At 42.7% G+C, this 21,259-nt stretch overlaps 1 protein-coding gene across 4 annotated transcripts in view; it reads left to right on the forward strand.

Moving 5' to 3' along the window:
• The window catches only part of DDR2 (discoidin domain receptor tyrosine kinase 2), a 184,401-nt gene that overhangs the window by 150,037 nt on the left and 13,105 nt on the right, over positions 1–21,259 (forward strand). For all 4 annotated transcript variants that reach the window (XM_087855945.1, XM_045809698.2, XM_087855946.1 and 1 more), the window contains 10 exons: positions 621–852; positions 1,161–1,308; positions 1,693–1,798; positions 5,679–5,862; positions 9,606–9,849; positions 13,110–13,172; positions 13,950–14,080; positions 16,550–16,760; positions 18,202–18,425; positions 19,606–19,733. In XM_087855945.1, coding sequence (XP_087712071.1) covers positions 621–852; positions 1,161–1,308; positions 1,693–1,798; positions 5,679–5,862; positions 9,606–9,849; positions 13,110–13,172; positions 13,950–14,080; positions 16,550–16,760; positions 18,202–18,425; positions 19,606–19,733 — 1,671 coding nt within the window. The remainder of the gene's footprint in view (positions 1–620; positions 853–1,160; positions 1,309–1,692; positions 1,799–5,678; positions 5,863–9,605; positions 9,850–13,109; positions 13,173–13,949; positions 14,081–16,549; positions 16,761–18,201; positions 18,426–19,605; positions 19,734–21,259) is intronic.

Raw genomic sequence — 21,259 nt, forward strand, 5'->3', positions numbered from 1 at the left:
AGAATAAACCTTGTAATGATTTCACAATTTTTCTCACTGATAGCTCAGCTTGGAGGTAATAAAATGAAACCAGATTATTTACTACTCCCCTGACACACTCCTACCCCTCACTCTCATCATGGGTTCCCATGGCTTTTTGTTGGGCTGCCATGCCCGTCCCGTTGGTTAAAATTCCACTGCATTACATAACCCACACTGGGGATCTTATGATCCCTCTCTCCTCCTTTCCTATAACTTGATATCCAAGCAAGGGGTGGCCACCCTTGTTATGCTGGGACTGAAAGTGGAAGAGGGTGGTAAAATGACTCATGGGGAAGTGTAGGGTAGAAAGGGTTCATTTCCCTTGAGGTCTTTAAAGCAGGATGAGAAATAAAGACTACATCTGATCTGAAGGCCTCTAGGCCCTGGTGGTAAATGTCTCTCTGGGCTTCATAGTGCCCCAGGGACAGGGACTGACCACAGGTGGTGGCAGTCAGACTTGAGGGGAGACCTGAAGAGTCTTTTTAGAGTGGGGGCCCAGCCTGCTCTCTCCCCTCGGGACAGGGCAGCTGCTTGCTGTGGATTGGAAAACAACTCTGGTTTCATGGTTCCTCTCTGTCTCCCCAACCCTGTGTCTCAAGGCTGGACTCAGAAGAAGGGGATGGAGCCTGGTGTCCTGAGATTCCAGTGGAACCCGATGACCTGAAGGAGTTCCTACAGATTGACTTGCACACCCTGCACTTTATCACTCTGGTGGGGACCCAAGGGCGCCATGCTGGGGGCCATGGCATTGAGTTTGCCCCCATGTACAAGATCAATTACAGTCGGGATGGCACTCGCTGGATCTCTTGGCGGAACCGGCATGGGAAACAGGTAGGAAGAAGAGACATCCAGACCCTGAGATGTCCAGGACCATATTTTGACTTAGGCTAGAAGAGGAAGTACACAGGCTGTCTTGTAGGTATGTGCATCCACACACCTGGCACACCCTTGTCAATGTGTGACTGAGGATGAGGGAGGGCGGGGTGGGGGGCCCGGGAGGAATATCAAGGCTGCTGAGAAAGCTGAAAGGATACATTCTGCTCCTTCAATTCAAAAGAGAGGGTCCATGAAAGGGGTGATGAGGAAGAGTCAGCATAACCTCATAGCATCTTCCCGCTCTTTCTCTTTTCTCTCCTCAGGTGCTGGATGGAAATAGTAACCCCTATGACATTTTCCTAAAGGACTTGGAGCCACCCATTGTGGCCAGATTTGTCCGCTTCATTCCAGTCACTGACCACTCCATGAATGTGTGCATGCGGGTGGAGCTCTATGGCTGTGTCTGGCTAGGTAGGTCTCCAGAGAGAGAGAGAGCGAGCGAGCTTATAGACCTTATTAAAAACCCCAACCCCTGGAAAATAAAGGCAAGCAAGTCAGAAAGATATGGGATTGATAATCTCTGAAGTGAAGTGATTCCGTCTAGGTTCGAGTCAAGAAAGGACATTGTTCCTCCACCAAGGCTTGGTGCTCTATGCACTAAGTGATGCATTTCACTGACTGCCACTGAGGAGTGCTCCTCAGCGGTGCTCCCTTTGTGCCCGGATTGAGTCCTGTGCGGACACGCTGAACAAGATTGCACCCTTGAAGTCTTGTGTAGCTCCCTGGGATAGTTGGTCTGAGTAGTAGGTGCCTCTCCTTCCTAAGCCACTGACACATCTGTGTTTCCTTTGGCAGATGGCTTGGTGTCTTACAATGCTCCAGCCGGACAGCAGTTTGTACTCCCTGGAGGCTCCGTCATTTACCTGAACGATTCTGTCTATGATGGAGCTGTTGGGTACAGGTAGATTCTGGGAAACTTTGGTCATCAGAATGGGAAAGTGGCCACTAGAAGAGAATAATATTTTATTATGGCTTGGGATTAATAATTAATCAACGGGTCAACCAACTGGTGTTTATTTAGACCCTGTATTAGGCATTGTGAGATGGAGTAAAGCAGAGAGTCTTTATTTGCAAGGAACTTAGGTCCTAGTTGGGGAAGACAGGGGAAACAATAAATTACACAAAACAAGAGCTGAAATTGTGGTATAGTTCTAAGTATGGTAGTCATATCTTTTTTTGACCCTTAAAACAGGACATGTGGTCTGACACAAATAATGGCCACTTACGGAGACAAAGGACCAGAAGAACTGAATTTATAAGTATACTAAATTGGGCAGGTCAAGAAGCTCAGGAAGAATATACCCCATAAATGTAAATGCTTTGGAAGTCGTGAAAAGGAGACTCGTAAGGCTTATGCTAGACAAGGAGAGTTTCTAGGATGATAGGATTTAGAGCAGAGGGGGCAGGTCGAAGGGAGCAGAGGAAAGGGAACAGGGCTGAGGACAGGAATGGCCTGACTGTAGCAGAAGCTTGAACTGGGAGCAGTAGAAAGGCCAGTGGGTAGTCCTGAAATGGACACATAGAGGGCCATGGTGAAGGAGTCTGATCAGGCACGGTAGGATTTTAGGTTTGGATGAGAGATGTTCCCACTTATCTCACTTCACTCTGAGCCTTGCCATTCTTCTACTGGTCCACTTCAACACTCTTTTCTCTCTTAGCTTGGTCTTTGTCTGCAAAGACTGAGCCTGGGGGAGAGGTTAGGTCCAGACTAGATGATGGAGATTGCTAGGGGTTGACAGAGGGAGAAATTAGTCTCAGGAAGGGGAGTAAGGGATTACAGCACTTCCATTATTTTAGGTGTGAAGAATAAACTCCTGCCCCCCTCCCAGCTGCCATCCCCTGAGTGAAGACCTGACTCATCCAGTATTCGATTTCCAGCTGCTTCCTTTCCATCTGCTTAGTCACTGTTCTTCCCTGTTCACTTAAACTGTCTAGGCATCATTTCACTCAGCCACTCCCCAACTGGCATTTACTCAAGGCATAGAGGAAATCAGAGATCAATTGAATTCATTTTAGGTTAATAAATCTTTGCTAATCCACTGTTGCTACCTACAATGAATTTGGCCAGACTTGGCCAAACTTGGAAAATATAAGGAGTCCTGGATCCTTCCTTTAAGAAGCTCACAGTTAGGAATGGGGACTAAACCAGGATATCAATCACTGTGATACAAGCATAGGAGTAAGAGATATCTTATGAGTGTGCTGGGGTTCAAAGAAAGAGTAAGCTTGAGTAGGAAAGCACAGCACTGAGAGTGAAAACACCTGGATTCATGTCATAAAAGTCACTTCTGTTTGCTTAAGTGATGAAAATGTATAAGAAAAGCATTTTGTAAAGGTAAAGTGCTAAATACATGTAAGTTTTGATCTGATTTGGAAAACCAGCAAAGAATCTGAAGTGGCCCCCAAAGGATGGGTGGAACTTTCACAGATAAAGAATCTCGAAATGGCATTTGAGGTAGAGTGAATAGCATAACGACAGAAGTATCACACTGTAAAGTTTAGGGGAATGTCTGCTAAAGATCAATCATTTAGTTAACCACCAGCCACACTCATGTAGCAAAATAGTAGATGAGAAGCATGATTGGGCAGATGATGTCGTATTTTGGAGGAACTTGAATGTCAGGGCCAGAAGGAAGAGGAGGAGGAGGAGGAGTTGTTGTTCTTCATCAGCATAATCATCGACAGAACAAGTCATTGAAGATTTTTAAAGCTGGGGAAGGACAAGATTGGAACTGTGCTTTAGACAGATTCATCAAGCAGCTCACAAAGGTTAGATCTGAGTGAAAAGAGGAGGTGATGAGGGATATTTTCTAATTGCAAACTGTCTGATGAAAAGAACGAAGGACCAAGGCCAAAATGGCGACAGTGGGAATGGGAGGAGACATTCATGTAAGGACTGTTTGCAATCTGACCGGGTGTAGGAGTGAGACAGTCGGGCGAGGACAAGAGGTAGGTGAAACCTTGGGGATGGCATTTATTCATCAACAAGTATATTTTGGTGCATATGGTGTGCCAGGCACTTTACTGAGCCACTGAGCGTGAAAGAGAATATAATGGGCAGAAATGGGAAATTTAGGTGAAAGATTTAGTTTAGAAGGGGATAGTGATAGGTGTAGTTTGGGATATAAATTTAAGGGGCTGGCAGGACATTCAGATGGATAAATAAGGCAGGTAACTGGTAACAGAGGAAAGATCAAGAATAATTGCGGAGGTTTTGACACAATCACCTTCCACTTGATAACTGAGGTAGTGAGGTTATCTCTTTGGAGTATGCTTGAGTGATGAAGTATGAGCTGCCCGATTCAGAGTCTCAGAAATAGATAGTTTTAATAGCAAAAGTTACTTTTTTTAACTAAAAAAATTGCAGAAGTAGTACACGCTTATTGTAATTCTAACAATTCTAAAGGATACGAAGTAAACTGAAAAGTTTCTTTCCTTACCCATCCCCATTTGATTTAATTTTGACGAGAAGAAGTTAACTTTTCATTTATGTTGCTTTTCATAAGTTTCATGGGGATATATTATTCTGGGGATGATGGGAAATATATTTATTGCAAGTAAACTTATGTTCTCCTAGCCTTCTGATCTGTAGAGAGAAGAAAAAGATGGCAAATCCTTGGAAGGGAGATCCAGGCTCTGGTCACTGTGGATAAGGCCAGTCAAATTTTATAATTTGCCAAACATTTTTCAATGAACAAATAAATTTAAAAGTGTGTCTGTAAGGCTGGCATAATCACTCACTTATTTTTCTGTGAATTCGTAACGTTTACATAACCTCAGGGGGCACGTGTATTATTGCTTAAGGGTGAGTATCCCAATCTCTTCATTTGGGAGACTCCTGACTTATTGTTTAGACCTTGAAATGCAGAGTTTGGGAAGAGAGGAGTCCCAGTGGATGAGATCTTGCTCTGTGTCTCCCTAAAAAGAAGGTCAAATAGAAATAGAAACCCAAAAAGAAACAGCCAAATTAACATAAATACACAATCATCCCACATACCAATCAAGAAGAGCCTTACAATCAAGCGGAAAGCCTGCCAAGCTAGAAACAAAACTAAATCCAATGCCTGAGACCCTCATGTAATTCCGTGCATTTTATTCCATGAATCTAGTATTCTCAAATTTAATTAAAATTACATATAAATTAGTATTTACATTTGGCATTGATTACTTCCCCCCTTTAGTTTGATATCAAATTGGGTTGTTGGGTGTGGGGTAGCAGAGGGCCTGACTGGCTTCTCTGGAACGGAGTCACTGAAAAATGACAACATACAGTCAAAGGAGAGTCAGAAAAATTTCCAGCAAGCTCTGGGACTGTTTATTGAGTGACAGTCAAGTGCTACTCTCTCCCATAGTGTTCATTCTATGCATCCATCCATCCATTCATTTACTTGTTAAGGGATTAATAAATCAAATGCGTTTGATAATATGGAGTTACTATCTAAAAGCATTAGACTCAGTATACAAGAATAGGTAAGGATACAATAGATTATAAAAAGCTTTTCTTATAAAATGATAATTGTTTGAAAGTTCTGCTACTAAAGGAATAAGCATTGAGTGTTTTGTAAAATTCATTTATATGAAATTCTTTGTTCTCCATTAATGTAGGATAAATGCATCAATACTATAAAATATACTGGATTTTTCATTATCCTTCAACCTTCAAGATAATCAACTCTTACAAAACCCGGGGTGAAGAAGCTGGGTCTAAAAGCTCTTCCGTGACGTGCGATTAATTCCAGGTTCCTCTCTCCCTTTCCCTTCTCTTCCCCTGGTCTGAGCAGCATGACTGAAGGGTTGGGCCAGCTGACAGATGGGGTGTCTGGCCTGGACGACTTCACTCAGACCCACGAATACCACGTGTGGCCAGGCTATGACTACGTGGGCTGGAGGAACGAAAGCGCCCCCAGTGGTTACATCGAGATCATGTTTGAATTTGACCGCATCAGGAATTTCACGACCATGAAGGTCAGTGGTGTTAGGTGTGATGGAACATGTTTAAGGGAGCCAAGATAACAGTGTAGTGAAAAGGCATGCTAGAAAGAACCCTGGTGGTGTCAGCAGAACTGGATTCAAATCAGTATTTTGCTACTAACGAGCTACATGCGTTTCCAAGTCACTTCATCTCTGGGCTTCTTGCTTCATTTGCAAATAAGGAGGTTAGTCTAGGTCACTGTTTCTCAATGTTTTCTGTTATTGTTCCAGCATCAGAGTCCACATACCATTAGGCACAGTGGGTCCAGTGGGCTCTCACAATACTTTAAAGGCCGATGGAAAGGTTTTAACTTCTTTTAACGTCGGGAAAAAACAGAACTTTTAGGGTCAAACATCATTTTCATCTGTTTAATAACACAGTTCTAAAATACCATTTTAAATTTTTTTCTGGAGGGAGGGGCTCACAAAAGCAAAAGAAACCAGAGCTGAATGGAAATCGTTTTATGGCCCTGCCCAATGCTCCCCAGGGACATACTTTTATCAGTAAGGCTGGCTCATTGCCACTCTAATTCTCAATGGAAGACTTGAGTATTTTGTATTTTGTCTTTGTAGTCACTTTCCACACCTACCTGTTTCTTCCACCCCTGCAGCGCTGGGAAATCATGATAGAAGGCTCTGCACTCTTCCGTTTCCCGAGTTTTTTCTTTCCTTATCTATTGCAACACTACATTTGTCTGGTTGTCCTACTAGATTTCAAGCCCCTCCAACCTGATCTCTAAGTTTGAGGAAAACGGGCTTAACAGTAGAAAGTCCTTTCGTTGAATTTAGTAAGGGAGACCCCTGAAGTTTCTGTGGTTCATGTATAACTCTTACTGGCTTATTGAGGAGCGTGAGAGGACTCCAGTATGAGGCCCAAGAGCCAGTGGGCAAGTGAATTTCACCTCAGGAAGGATCCCTGTTTATTTGTTGTTTTCCCTATTCATAGTTGGTACAGAATATTAATGGCCAACAAGTTGGCGACGCTGTCTCTGTCTATATCCCCTTGGGATGATTTGCTGTTCAGTGGGGGAAGGTACTATTTATTTGCAAAAGGAGGTATATAGGATGAGATGAGGCTCCAGAAGAAGGAAATCTGTGTTCTCATTAAGCGTCCCTAGTAAATAAAAATTTGTTATTCTTGGCACAAACTTGGAGTCAAAGAGGAAATCTATGTCCATTATATTACCCTCGCATGTTAATGTGATAACATCTCCTAACTGGATCAATACCTATTAGTTAAATGAACAGTCCTTTAGGATGAGAACAGAAGGATCAACACATGCCCATCTGCCTGTCTTTTGTTCAATGATGCTCCTTGGCAGGTTGTAAAACGTGTGTGTGCAGTTGTGCGTAACACGTTTTTCTTCACAGGGCTTTCTGGAGGGAGAAGGGGAAGGTGCATAGTGACAATATACCTGCAGGGACCATTTATTTCTGTTGCTGAATAGTGAGATAGCCACATGCACCTATGAACATGTGTATCAATTCACAAAAATACGCCACTGGGGTAACTTTTCGTTTCACAAATAATAAAATGTATCCTAAACTCTCCACAAAGTTATAATATTTAGTCAATAGACTTTGATCTTCCTGAGTCTCCCATAGCTCCTGTTTAATTAGTTTATCACAAGTCGGAATTATTCAAAAGCATATTCTGCAGTAAGCAGGTTCCAGAAACTTTTTTTTAAAAAGATTTTATTTATTTGAAAGAGAGAGAGGGAGTGAGAGAGAGAGAGCATGAGCAGGGGAAGGGGAAGAAGCAGACTCCCCTGCTGAGCAGGGAACCTGATGTGGGGCTCGATCCCAGGGTCCTGGGATCATGACCCAAGCTGAAGGCAGTCACTTAACTGACTGAGCCACTCAGGTGTCCCGGTGCCAGAAACTTTTAAGAGCTATCTCAGGGTCAGTCCCCTCAAGGCCAAACAAGTCTCTTGCATATTTTAATTTTTCTGAGACAAAATATAAAAGATGACTTTTGGATCACTAACATCTTCTAGAGAGTAGTTATTGGTTTCTAGGCAAATTACTGTCATCCCCCACCCCTTAAATATAGTCAAAATATTCTATTGAAATGTATTAATGTCCTTTAAAAATGTATTGTATTTATTAAATAAATATGTAAGTCCCCAGGGGAATGAAATTCTGTACTGTTTATTTGCATTCCAGGAGAATTCCCAAAACATCTGTAGGAGAGATTATTACCTCCCCCACAGGCTACTTATCCAACACTTTGCAGATTGAAAAAAAATCTATTGAAGCTGTAGATGGTATTTTTTGGATTTTTTTTCTTAGCCTTGCTCCATTGACTTGTGCTCAATAAACTGGAGCAGTTAATTCATCCCAAGGAAGATACTAACAGATGTTTTCATCATTAAAACATTTACAGGAAAATCCAAATGGAGAAGTTAAGGCGACTTGCTCCATTTCTGTGTGGCGTGGTATTGGCAAGAGCACTGGACTCGGAATCCAGGGTTCTAGACTCCGTTCTGTTGTTGACGGGCTATAGGCAGGTCAAACCTACCTGAGCACTAGCTTATTAAGAACTAGAGAGTCAGAGTAGGTGATTTTATTCTATTCTTTCAGAGTATCTCTGCTCATTTCTTGGATCATAACATTTCTGCAATCATTGCTGCTGTTTCTTCAGCTAAACATGAATTCTGAATGCTAGTCCCATAGTTGCCATCCCGGAGGCAGGGGAGGGTATCAAAGACAGCCGGAGGGTTACAATGCAGGGCCTAAGCAAGACATTAAAATGCAAATAGCAAATATAGTCCCAGAACGGCAGTGAGGCTTTTCCAACCTATGAGGTCTTTTAATTCAGGGGCTAGTGACCAGCGAAGCTCCATTTTCCACGTACGACTGAGCCAGAGGAAGTGTCCGCGAACTACCACCAGGGACCTGACCCAGTTACAAATATGCACATTCCATTTGTGAATGACACTGAACACACCAAGGTGCTCCAGGCGAGCTGCTGTGGGATCTTTGTTTCTTAAGACTCTGTTAAAAGCCGTGCAGATATCCTGGTGAAAGAGTAGGGCGGCAGGCAAGAGCATGCAAGCTACTCTCCGAAAGACCTTCTGTTCTCATCTCAGAAGATACCCGTGAGGAAGATGTCATGCCCTCATCAGAATGGCTTTACCTAAACTGCACTTCATTAAGACAGATCATTAAGCCTTGTCTCTGGCTGGAAAATGCGAATACACGGCCCCTGAAATGAGATGTCTGAAGAGAAAGATGATATTGTTTTGGAATGTGTGTTATTTCAGGTTTTTCAACTAAAGCTGTTGGAAGGAGTGGACTGGCTTTAGAATGTACCTGGGAGGAGCGAGGAGGGAGGGCGTCCCGTCACCTCAGTTCAGAATAGCTTGATTCTGGGTGGACAGCAGGTGTGCTGGGGAGGGTTAGCGACTTGGGAGTGTTAAGGGCAAGGAAGGCCCCCGAGAGGATGCTGGTCCAACCCTCACTTAACACATGAGGCGACAGGAAATGAGGTGGCCGGGGGCACAAGTTGCAGAGAGGTGACTGGGGGAGCCACCCCGGTTTTAGAGGGCCAGACCAACGGATCACGGCGGCTGTGAAGAGGGCGGAAGCGCAAGTCCAAGAGACTGCAGGGCAGCTGTTCAGCAAGCGCGGGGCTCAGAGAAACAGATCAAGGATTTTACCGGGTTAGGTTGCCCTGTGTCCCCACGCCACTTACCGGTGTCAGCCTGTCACTCGCATGCCTCTTTCTCTGCCAGGTCCACTGCAACAACATGTTTGCCAAAGGAGTGAAGATTTTTAAGGAGGTGCAGTGCTACTTCCGCTCGGAGGCCAATGAGTGGGAACCAAACGCTGTGTCCTTCCCCCTCGTCCTGGACGACGTCAACCCCAGTGCTCGGTTCGTCACGGTGCCCCTCCACCACCGCATGGCCAGCGCCATCAAGTGCCAGTACCATTTTGCTGACACCTGGATGATGTTCAGTGAGATCACCTTCCAATCAGGTTGGGAGCTGGGGGCCTCCTGCGGAGGTGGGAGTAGGGTGGTGAAGGAGGCAGGTGCGTGCTGGAGCTTCTTATTGGCCGGTCTCTGAGGAAGAGGGTTGTACGGTGGCTTCTCATTGGTGGATGGAGGAAATATTTACTGGGCTCTCACATATTTGCCTAAAAGGCATGTAAAACAAAGGATTAAAACATGAGAATACAATGCGTTAAAGCTATATAAATTAAGCCAGTTACGGGGTAGCACACTATTAAAATATTTAAATGAAAATTTCTAAATATACACAAAAGTAAAGAGAACAATGAATCCTCCTCAGTCTCTCCGGCTTACTAACCACTGATGTTGTGCCAATCTTGTTTTACCTATTTTTCCCTTTTCACTGTAGTATTTTAAGCAAATTTGAGACATTGTTTGATTTCATTACTAACAGTTTGAGAATACATCTAAGAAAATAACATCTTTATAAGCATCATTCCGTAAAAGCATAAAGCATTTAACATCTAACATTTGTTCATAAGTAATTCCTTAATGTTATCTAATAGGCTGTCCACATTCAAGGATACCTGATTGTCTAATATTGTCCATACAGTTGGCTTGATCAAATTCAAATCTAAAGAAGGCCCTCTTGGGGGATTTCCTTTATTATATTCCTAAGAGTCTATTTAATATAAAACAGTCCTTTAAAAAAAAATCCGTTCTGGTTTGGTTGATTGCTTTTTGTGATGTCATTTTCTAGAGCTTGTATCTTTTCTCATTCCTGTACACTGGCAGTTACACCTACATTTTCTAGAGCTTGTATCTTTTCTCATTCCTGTACACTGGCAGTTACACCTACAGGCTAATTCAAGTTCAGTATTTATTTTTGTCAGTCATTTTCATAGATAACCCTGTGTCTTTGAATCTCATCATAGATAATGCTGTTGAACCTCATCATGGGAATGTAGTGTTAGATCCTCTCACCTTTAGTGATGCTAAGATTGATTTCTGGACTCAGGTTATCCCCCACAAACTGTTGACCACTACTTGAATTACTTATTTCATTAGGGATTGCTAAGAGGTAATTTTCTAATTCTTGCATTCCTTCTGCATGCATCAGCTGAATTTCTTCTGACTAGTAGAACCATTCCTCAAGCACTTGCTTACTCTGAGATACGGTTCACATTGGAAGGGCAGGACACGTGATTAATTTTTTCTCTACATCAATTTTCAGAGTTAATGCCCTAGCAACCTTCAGTAATGTCTAATGAGTTTTCTTTTTGTTTTTCCTACTTGTTTTGCTTTTTAGTATCATTATGGACTCATTGCTTTTTTATAAATTCAATATGTTTTTTATAATAATTTTTTATTATGTTATGTTAATTGCAATTATTAATTCTTTCTGATACTCACATTGTCTTACATTTGACCAGAGCACACACCTTTAGGCTGGCTCTGTGTTCTTTGGATTTGACCCTGTATACCTTTGATAAATATCTTATTTTCTGGAAGAACAAAATTACCCAAGTCCTTTTTGAACATTTGCGTTCCAGATATGAAGCCAACCATTCCCTTAAGCAGTGATGGTTCCTTTTAGTGGAGAATGGTGCTTAGAGACCACAAACTGGGCAGTAGGGATTGTGCTGAGTCCTGAAAAGTTAAAAGGCATTTAGGACATTGTCTATACCACCGCAACTTAGATGGGGTACAAAACCCACACAATGATTTTTCAAAAGATGTTCAAAGTGATACCAACAATAAGTGATCAGGAGAGAGGTCAGTAGAGAATGGCTTTATAACAGTGTCAAAAGAGTGAGCCTTGCACTGGACCTGGTTGAAAAGTATAGGTGAAAAATAACAGAGGAGAGGAGGAGAGACTAAGGTAAAGATAAAGCAGAGGACACCATGCTTCCTGATTTAACTTTTATTTCTTAAAATTTTTATTTATTTATTTTAAGATTTTATTTACTCATTTATTTGAGAGAAAGAGAGAGAATGAGTGAGCAGGGGGATGAGCAGAGGGAAAGGGACACGCAGACTCCAAGCTGAGTGTGGAGCCCAATGTGGGGCTTAATCCCCAACCGTGAGATCATGACCTGAGCCAAAATCAAGAGTCAGCCGCTTAAGCAACTGAGCCACCCAGGCGCCCCTGATTTAATTTTTAAAAGAAGAAAATTTCAAGATGGTTTGTTCATTAAGATGTACTGATAAGGAGATACAACATCTGTTTAGAAAAACAGGTTTGGCGCCTCGATACCTTATAAAGATTTAATTTAAGAATGAATGGATTGATTATTTTATATGAAGTATTTATTAAGAGCAGAATTTTAGATGTTCAAAAACAGTGTCATTACATTGTGTTAACTGGGGGATCACAGATTCTCATCCATCCTCAGGGATTCTATTCTCTTGGCAGAGTAATTAGTATACTTAGCTCGTTATACCCAATTACAGCTATGGACTACAGTTTTTGACTCCTGGGATCTTTTGAGTTTTAAATCTGATATCATGATAATGTTTATTTCCACTGGAGCCTGAGGACTGAATGCAAAAAAGTACACGGAGATGCTAGATACCTCCCAATTTGTGTAATAATGCTAAGAAGAAAAATTAGGACTCACGGAGAGCATGTCTCTTGAAGGGAAATGCATATTCTAATTCTTGACCTCCTTGGTTAGGGAAATCAGAGTCCTGGGAAAATGAGTTGCCAACATCAGTCTGGCAAATAAGCTTTTGGGGTCTAGTTTTACAAGCTTATACATCATAGTAAAGGACACTCCAGTATCAATAGTCCACCTATAAAGAAGGCTTGATTTATAAATTAAAGGGCTACGTCAATGAGCATAGTGAAAACAACTTAATTTCCTTGAAGGAAAAAGCCTCTTAGCCCTGTGTCTGTCCCCTGCCTGCTTACCATCCTGTTCTCTCTACATTTTGCTGAATTTGGGTCTGACTTCCCGTGTGTGCTTTATGATAATGTGTGGTCACAGCCCACTGAGCCCCTGTTTCTTAAACTTTTTTTGTACCATGACACCTCGTATCATTTAAACAAACATTTTACAAAAGAAGAGTTGTCCTTACTGTCTAGATGAATGGTGATTTTTTAAATTTAGAATATTATATGATCATATTATATTAATTATATAATTATATTATCGTTTTTAAGAAAGGCTGATGGCAACCCACTAAATGGATTTCACATTGTGCTAGGTCACAATCTATCTCTAGAAAAGCCACTACTTCTCTGTCTTCTCCCCAGCTCTGACTCACGCTTGTTTTGTAACAGATGCTGCCATGTACAACAACTCTGGAGCGCTGCCCACCTCACCTGTGGCACCCACAACCTATGGTATGTGTGATTTCTAGTTACAGAAGTTAAAGTTGAAGGGGCCTTCTAGAGGATGAAGAAGGGTAGAGATTTGCAAGGGCCTGACTGTCTGTGTAGGAGGCTTTTTACCAGGTGACTTTGGATGAAGGGTACTTCTGGAAAGGGTAGGCTCCAAAGTAAAGGGCCCACACTCACTCTGTCACTGCTGGTTCCTGTGATTCTTCAGCTAAAGCAGAGTCTGGAGTTGTTCCAGTTGTTTCATGGAAGTTTGGGTAGCTTGGAACAGAAACAAGGAAAGGGACATTTCGAGGTAAGACCCATAGCGGGGATCTCAGTGAATGGGTGGAAGTCCATTAAACAAAATGGTAGTCTCTCTAATTGGAGATATATGCAAAAGTGTATCCAGTGCTTCATATGAGTCAGCAATCTGGGAAACACTTAAGATCAAGTGTCTCCAAAGGGGACTCTTCACCTGTTTTTCATGAGGCGTGATTGTGAGCCAGTAGACGTAGGCTGTAGTAATAAAGGAACAAAATTTGGGGAGAATGGAAAATCTCTCCATTATGCAGTCCGATACATGAGGAGGAGGCTCTGGTCCCTAGGAGGAGGCCCGTATGATGGAAGAGCAAAGTCATACCAGAGTAGCAAGACTGAAACTAAGCAGAAGTCTTAAGGTGGCATCTTGCGGAATTATCCTGGAGGGAAAGGTTCTACCTTTCTGTCTCTAGTCCAGTCCATCATGCTTTCCCTAGCCCCATGAGATGATGGTGTTCTCCATCTTTCTCTTCCTGGTCACAGATCCAATGCTTAAAGTTGATGACAGCAACACTCGGATCCTGATTGGCTGCTTGGTGGCCATTATCTTCATCCTCCTGGCCATCATTGTCATCATCCTCTGGAGGCAGTTCTGGCAGAAAATGCTGGAGAAGGTGAGGAAGTACAGAATAGTCATGGGATAGGAACCTGCTCCACCCTTACGTAAGCCACTGTTACCCCAGGAGAAAAAGGCAAACTATAAGAACTTATACGTGCTTAGAGTGTTAACTGAGGCCACTGAGTAGCCTGGGAGTGGCGAAGCTTGGTGCTGAAGGGAGTCAGAAAAGAATAAGCTAAGTCCATTTTCTCATGTTTGGAATGGGGATTTTGGAACCTCCCTAGAAAACTCAGAAAACTCTTCTTAATACATTGAATCTCAACTCAAACATCTCCCTTGAAGGTTTTGGTTCAGGGTTTGGGGGGAGTGCAGGCATCTGTATTTTTTTTTTAAATTAACAGATGCACAACTGGTACCTAGGCAAAATTTCTGATAATGCTGTTCCTTCTCTTCTGTTACTGTTTACACACGTGCGTGTGTGTGTGCAGAAAAACATTCAGCCGCATTAATATGCAAGCCAAGTTTTTCGTAGTCCTATTTCTACTTCTTTATGTGCTTGGAAGTTATGATTACGCATCCTTCTGGGTCCCTCCTCAGATTTGCTTTGTCCAGTCTAACTTATTTGAATAATTTTTACACATTTGTCAACATTTGACAATCTACAAGGCCTTTTTTCACATGTATTATTTTACCTGATTCTCATGAATAACGGTGAGCTGGGCCTAGTGGTTATATTTAACTCTTTATGTTGAAAAAATATGATTTGCTCAAGGTCATACAACTTTATATCCTGTTTTCTATGCTCATTCCAATTGTCAGTCTGGAAATTTGTCAACTTTTTTCCTTCCAAAATATATACATTCCATCAAAGATGGAATATCTATGACTTTTCTTGGTTTCTTAGGCTAGATAGCAACTCTCTAGGCACTTCTGCTAAGTATCTGATGCTCTTGGGGTCTGCTGATGATTAAGTGTTTCTAGAGTTGGCCATGGACATCTTCGCTGATCAATGAGTTCAGACAGATGTGGACTGAGAGGTTATAGAAACTCTGAGCAATTCAAAACGTTTCTTCTAGAATGCTGGGACACCCTGGATGTCTAAATTCAGGGTGAGGGGCAGCAAAGAGTGCTAGTGGTAGTAGATGCTGGTGGACTGAAAGTTCATGGGATGGCTTGAAGCTGATGTGTGTCTTATTGAGTATTTTGTTATGACTGTGTTTTAATTGGGAAGATGGAATCTGTGTTCTATACTCTGTGAACTATTTTTCTCTTTATTGGAGCCAGAATTTGCCACACTTCTCTGGGTCTTTCTTCGGAGTCTGATTGAAATATGTCCATGGGCTGGAAGAGGAGTGTTGGATTGGAGACCCTTCAAGTAAAAGGGAGAGCAACAATTTTGCCCTGAAATATTTAACTTGGTCCTTCAAGAAATTCTTTCTACCCTGTATATCCTAGTAAGACAACTCCAGATGCTCTGGAATGACACAGGATTTTTTCCTGGGGACAGATTTGTGTGTGTGTGTGTGTGTGTGTGTGTGTGTGTGTGTGTGTGTGTAAAACCCTTAAGCATACACATATGTTCCAAGAAGCATTACTCAAAATAGCTTTAGACTAACCATTATTTGTAGGATCCTTTTGGCAGCGTCCTTAACCTTTTTTCTTTGAGAGAGTTAACCCATATTTATTGAGAACCTACTATGTGCTGGGTTCCATGCTCGGTATTGGGGGTGAGACTGCAACAAAGGACTTTCGGTCCAGGGGGTGAAGCAGACATCAAAGTCTCTCCATTGAGCACCCAAAGTGTGTTTGTTGGAGTGGGACATTTTACATGTTTAAATCCAAGTAGTCACATATATTCAGATTCTGGCATTTTTCCTTTGAAAGGAGCAGACAGGTCACATTGGATAGGATACCAAAACAATTTGTTATTTTATTCTTTTTCTTCCTTTATTAGGTGTAATTCACCTCAGTATCCCCAGGGATTTCCTTCCCCATTTTATAGCCATTTCATTTTTGGTTAGTAAAAATGCAAGATTGAGGGCATATTACCCTAACCTACAGTGCCAGACTACTGACCCATCATGTGACAGCACATCTGTTGAGTGAATGAGCATTTTAATGTGTCTACACAAAAACCAATTAAGGGATAAGTCTGCAAAAACCCATTATTTAACAGAACATCAAAAACTCTGCCAAACTGAGAAGATCTTTCATTGGTTCCTGATAGGTTCTCATAGTGTCATGTAAATAATGCTTATACATGCTTCAATGAAAGTTAATGAATGTTGGCAGCACAGAAATTAGGGGGTCAAATTCTGCCTTAAAGCAATCAATGAAGGAATATTCTAAGTTTCTCTGACCCAGGCATTTGTGGGGCCAGACTGCCTCCCTGTCACTTGTGGTACGTGCAGAGTTGAGGAGTAGTAGAGAGGTATTTCACCTGAGTGGAAGAGCTGGGTCTCAGAAGAGGAGGACTCCATGATCCCCTTTGTGCCAACGTGCCCTCCCCGTCCTTCTTGTTCAGGCTTCCCGGAGGATGCTGGATGATGAAATGACTGTCAGCCTCTCCCTGCCCAGTGAATCCAGCATGTTCAACAACAACCGCTCCTCATCGCCAAGTGAGCAGGAGTCCAATTCCACTTACGATCGCATCTTTCCCCTTCGCCCTGACTACCAGGAGCCATCGAGGTTGATACGAAAACTCCCAGAGTTTGCTCCAGGGGAGGAAGAGTCAGGTGAGTATGACACAGTGGCAGAGAATGAGGGAGATGTCTTGACAGGCATTATGAAGGTGTGACACTTGGCTCCTACTCAGCCAAATCTGGTTTTCCCCGAGAGAAGTCCACGTTGCCCTGAGAAGTCCACACTCTCTTTCTAGATTGATCTGCCATAGCTCCTACCCTAATCTGAGTGCCTCTCAGGTGTTTAATCACATGGTAGGTGTTTAAAGGGACCCGCAGGTCGAAAGAGAAAGAAAATAAATAAAGGGTGTCACTAAAGTATTAATGCCAGAAGAACCTAAGCAGTCCAACTAGTCTGGTCTCCTCATTTTCCATAGGAAGAAGATGCAGAGGCCCAGATAGGCCACTCACCCAACACCAAACACCATTAGCGGTAAATTCAGGACTAGCATTTCACCTGGAGAAAATAAACTAATGAAGCAAAAGACATCCAAGAATTCCCAATTTTCTAGCCCTCAAGATAACTGAGTTTAATTTTTGTTTATTTCTTTGTGGTGGAAATTTTTTAGAATAATACAAGATTTTTTACTACAGCAAATATTTCTTGCCTTTCTTCAGTAAAAGCATTGCTTTGGTAAAACAGTGCCAATTGATTCACATCCAGTGTTTTTTACTAAGTGCTGCAGAGTGACATCAGAAGGGATTCTGGGGTCATCACTGAGGCTCAGAGCAGCTCTTCCAGAAGGTCAGCAACTGAAGAGTGATCCAAGTCAGTAGACGAACTTGTGTTCAGGGGAGAGCCAGATGGAGAAGTAGACAGGAGTGACTGGGAGCGCATAGGCTTTTCAAGGGCTCTTTTCAAAGGAAGAGAGGAAACTCTCATGTATTTATCACTCAGTGGATAGCAAACATTGAAGGAACACATTGAACTCAGGGAATTTTACAGAGATAGCAAGATAGCAAGAATAATTTATTACAGAGATAACAAGAATAAACTAATTGATTTCCTAGGCTGAACTAAAGTAATTTACCTATTTTCTAAAGTCCTAAAACATCTCCCCCCTCATATTTAATTTCTTTAAGGAAGGATGTGCCTTAAACTAGATCATCGGAAAGTTGTTTAATCCCTAAAATAGGTTATTAAATCAACGATAGTGTCTTAAAATTAAAGAAATATGCAATTAAGTCTTTCAACTTTAGTACTCCTGTCCTTATATAACACGAACTGTCCTCTAGCTTCACCACAATCCCCTAAAATTAGTCAAGGAGGTTGTTAATGATCACGTAGTTTGAGAAGAAGAAGAGAGAAAATGGTGTTCCCCGTTCTGAAGGCCACAAGAAAGGGTCTCTAGAGGAACACTTCTCTGAGTGAGAATGGCGTGGAGTAGTATAGGCTGTCCTCAGGGCACGTCCTAGCCTTCCTCTCAGATTTTCTTCCTGGAATGATCTCCAAAGATACCCCTTGGAGTCGGACTCACTGGGGGTGTCTTCCCAGGCTGCAGCAATGTTGTGAAGCCGGCCCAGGCCAGTGGGCCCGAGGGGGCACCCCACTACGCAGAGGCTGACATCGTGAACCTGCAGGGGGTGACCGGAGGCAACACCTACTCCGTGCCTGCTGTCACCATGGACCTGCTTTCAGGGAAAGATGTGGCTGTGGAAGAGTTCCCCAGGAAACTCCTAACGTTCAAGGAGAAGCTGGGAGAAGGGCAGTTCGGAGAGGTGAGTTGAATCCTTTCGTGGGGTCCCTCGTTCTTGGTATCCCAAAGATAGTGGTTGAACAAAAATGGCCAGGAGAGCAAAAAGTGCCCCTTCCAAAGTGGATTCGTGCCAGAATATCTCCTTCACTCATCTGTCCTTGCCTTGTCCTCTAGAAGGCTGGGATTGGGTCCGCCTCATCTTTGTGAAAGAGCTCACGAAGGTTCTTCGGTCTTCTGATTTCTGTATAGTTTTTAAAGCCAGCAAGTCACTAGACTTCAGATATCCTAAAAAACATTCAGTATTTTCAAATTTTTTTTACAATAGGTTACAGAGGGTGGGGACCCGTAAGATGTGATCATCTTTGATAAACTGTCCAAGAACATCCTGCTACTCGATAGCCACTTTGTTTTCCTCCTTTCCATGGGAGTTACGTGTAAAGTGGTCAAAAACAACCTCGCCCCTGACTTGAGTCCCAGACTCAGCCACGAGGGAATGAATTGCCAACTGAGATAAGGAGGAGCACTCTTCCCAGTTGCCCTCCGAGTGGTGCGTGTCATAGTGACTTTGCACTCTTACAGCAGTCACGTGAACCTTCTGAGAATCCAAAGCCATGATTTCAGTGGCAACAGGAGCCCTTCAGCGGTGCCATCTGAACTCCAGATGGAATAGAAGAATGTGTTCTTGGCTTTCAGTGTGGGTGGCACGCTTTGCCCTTGGGTGGGTTTGGTGTCGGTGGAAGTACAAGGGTCCATGGCATCTGTTTGTGATGTCATATATACTCATTCTGTCCCCGGCGTTGAAAACAGTCTCGTAACCCTGTTACCAACACATAGAGAAGAAATGTTCTGTATGAACCAGTAACTAAGCTTCCTTGAATCAAAATGGGAGCATTTATGCCAAACGACATTTTATAGTGGACTGTACTGGAGTAAAATGCTATGTTGTAGATTCATTCTCAAATTTAGTGTGCCAGTCAATGTATGTTTCTTTTATAAAGTAGCAACATGTCCCATTAGCTGGGTACTTTACCCCTGTTTGTCTCGGCTATTTGAATTAAAGGTATGTTAGATGTGTCTTAACAGTCATTTGATGATTTTGCTTGAGTTGTAAGAGTTAGCTTATCTCCAGGAAATGCCCAGCAAGAGTACTGAGCCATCTTCAGGAGAAACGATGATGCTGAGACTAGATGACTTTTGTCTAGGTTCATCTCTGTGAAGTGGAGGGGATGGAAAAATTCAAAGACAAAGATTTTGCCCTAGATGTCAGTGCCAACCAGCCTGTCCTGGTGGCCGTGAAAATGCTCCGAGCAGATGCCAACAAGAATGCCAGGTCTGTGGTCTGCATTTTGAATTTTCCTTTATGTATTTCACCTGCAGGATCAGGAACTCTCCTGGAAACCTTTGAGCAACTTTTTTCTTTTGAGATGGGAAGGTCTGTGAGCTGCCTCACCTATCACTGCTGTGCTCTCTTTTTCTGATGGGCCTGCAGTCCTCATCTCTCTTCTGTATCTCTGGCAAATGCAGATGTCCACTTTCCATTGAATTAGCTATGTGTTGACTTCCTAACTCCCTTTGCACAGAGCTCTACTTCCCAACACACACAACACCCTGAATATGTGCTCCTTTGACCATGACGCACAGACATTCTCCCGAATGTCATTACCGCCTCTTGGCCGACTTCCACGTTCACACACAACTTTCTTGCTAAGTCTCCTCCATTCTCTTTTATTCATATTTCTATTTACTTTCTCATTCTTTTTTTTCTCTTTTATGCTCCTTTTCTTCTATGTCCAGCAACCCCCAAAATGAGAAGCTACCTCTGCTTGGAAAAGTATCCATGGACCTCAAAGCAAAAGGATCCTACAGTCCTTTAACAGTGTCCCAAACTGGCTAATAGTCTCTTGGATCCTTTACTACATAAATTGCAGTTTCCAGCCATACTCCGTTGTCTGACAGCCTTTCCATTACAGTAATGGTGAGTTAATCCTCACCCAGAGAGGCATGCTGGTTGCAAGCTGGTTGTCTGTGTCTCAGAGAAGTCTGCACATCTGGGTAACGTATGTATTTTCCCATTTGTGTTGACTCGATTTGTCTCACTGATATTCAAAGTGAGAGAAAGCTTATTAGCCCTTTTCCCCAAATTGGAAATTCCAAGAATGGTGGTAGAGTTTCATTAAAAGTCTTGCAGTGGACAGGTTGTGGAATGAAGAAGAAAAATAGGTGAGAGAACAGAACTGGAATTTTAACTGTGAGAACCTCAATCTTAAAGACATTAGTATGCATGAAAAATGACATCCTCTGGGTTCCTTAGAGAGAGGCAATACTCTTAATATTAACCTTAGCACACAATTGGAGAGAGTGGCAAGAAGAAAAAACATAGGCTATAACAAAGCCTTTGCCCATTGTTTTGGTTGGTGAGGTTTGGTGTCCCTCCACCTGTGCCCACTGCAATTTAGCAGTGAAGGATGGCCTAGACTCTGGGCTCCACAAGCTGTGGAAACCCCTGGTTTTGAGTGGAAGGGGAATGAAATAGGGGGTGTGTCACATCGGGACTACATTGATTTCAAGGGTTTTATATTGACATGGTATGACTTCCAGTCCAGGGTTCCTAGAAAACTCACAGGAGATACATAAGTCATCTGCTGTGGTAGTTTTAAGAATGTGGGCTAGTGGTCTCACTGACCCATATATTGTTGCTGGTGAGGTGAGAGCCCGTTTTGTGACTCAAGGGTGGGGAACTCAAACAGTTCCAGTCTTGGTCAAGTGAGTACTCTTTTTGAAATGACTCTACATTACCACCATGAGCTTTAAACAGCTCTGTTTTGAACAGGCTGCTCAGTGTGTGTTGTGACCAAC

This window comes from Ursus americanus, chromosome 2 (assembly GCF_024610735.1).
Source record: "Ursus americanus isolate L20-20 chromosome 2, mUrsAme1.1.p, whole genome shotgun sequence".
Classification (NCBI taxonomy): domain Eukaryota; kingdom Metazoa; phylum Chordata; class Mammalia; order Carnivora; family Ursidae; genus Ursus; species Ursus americanus.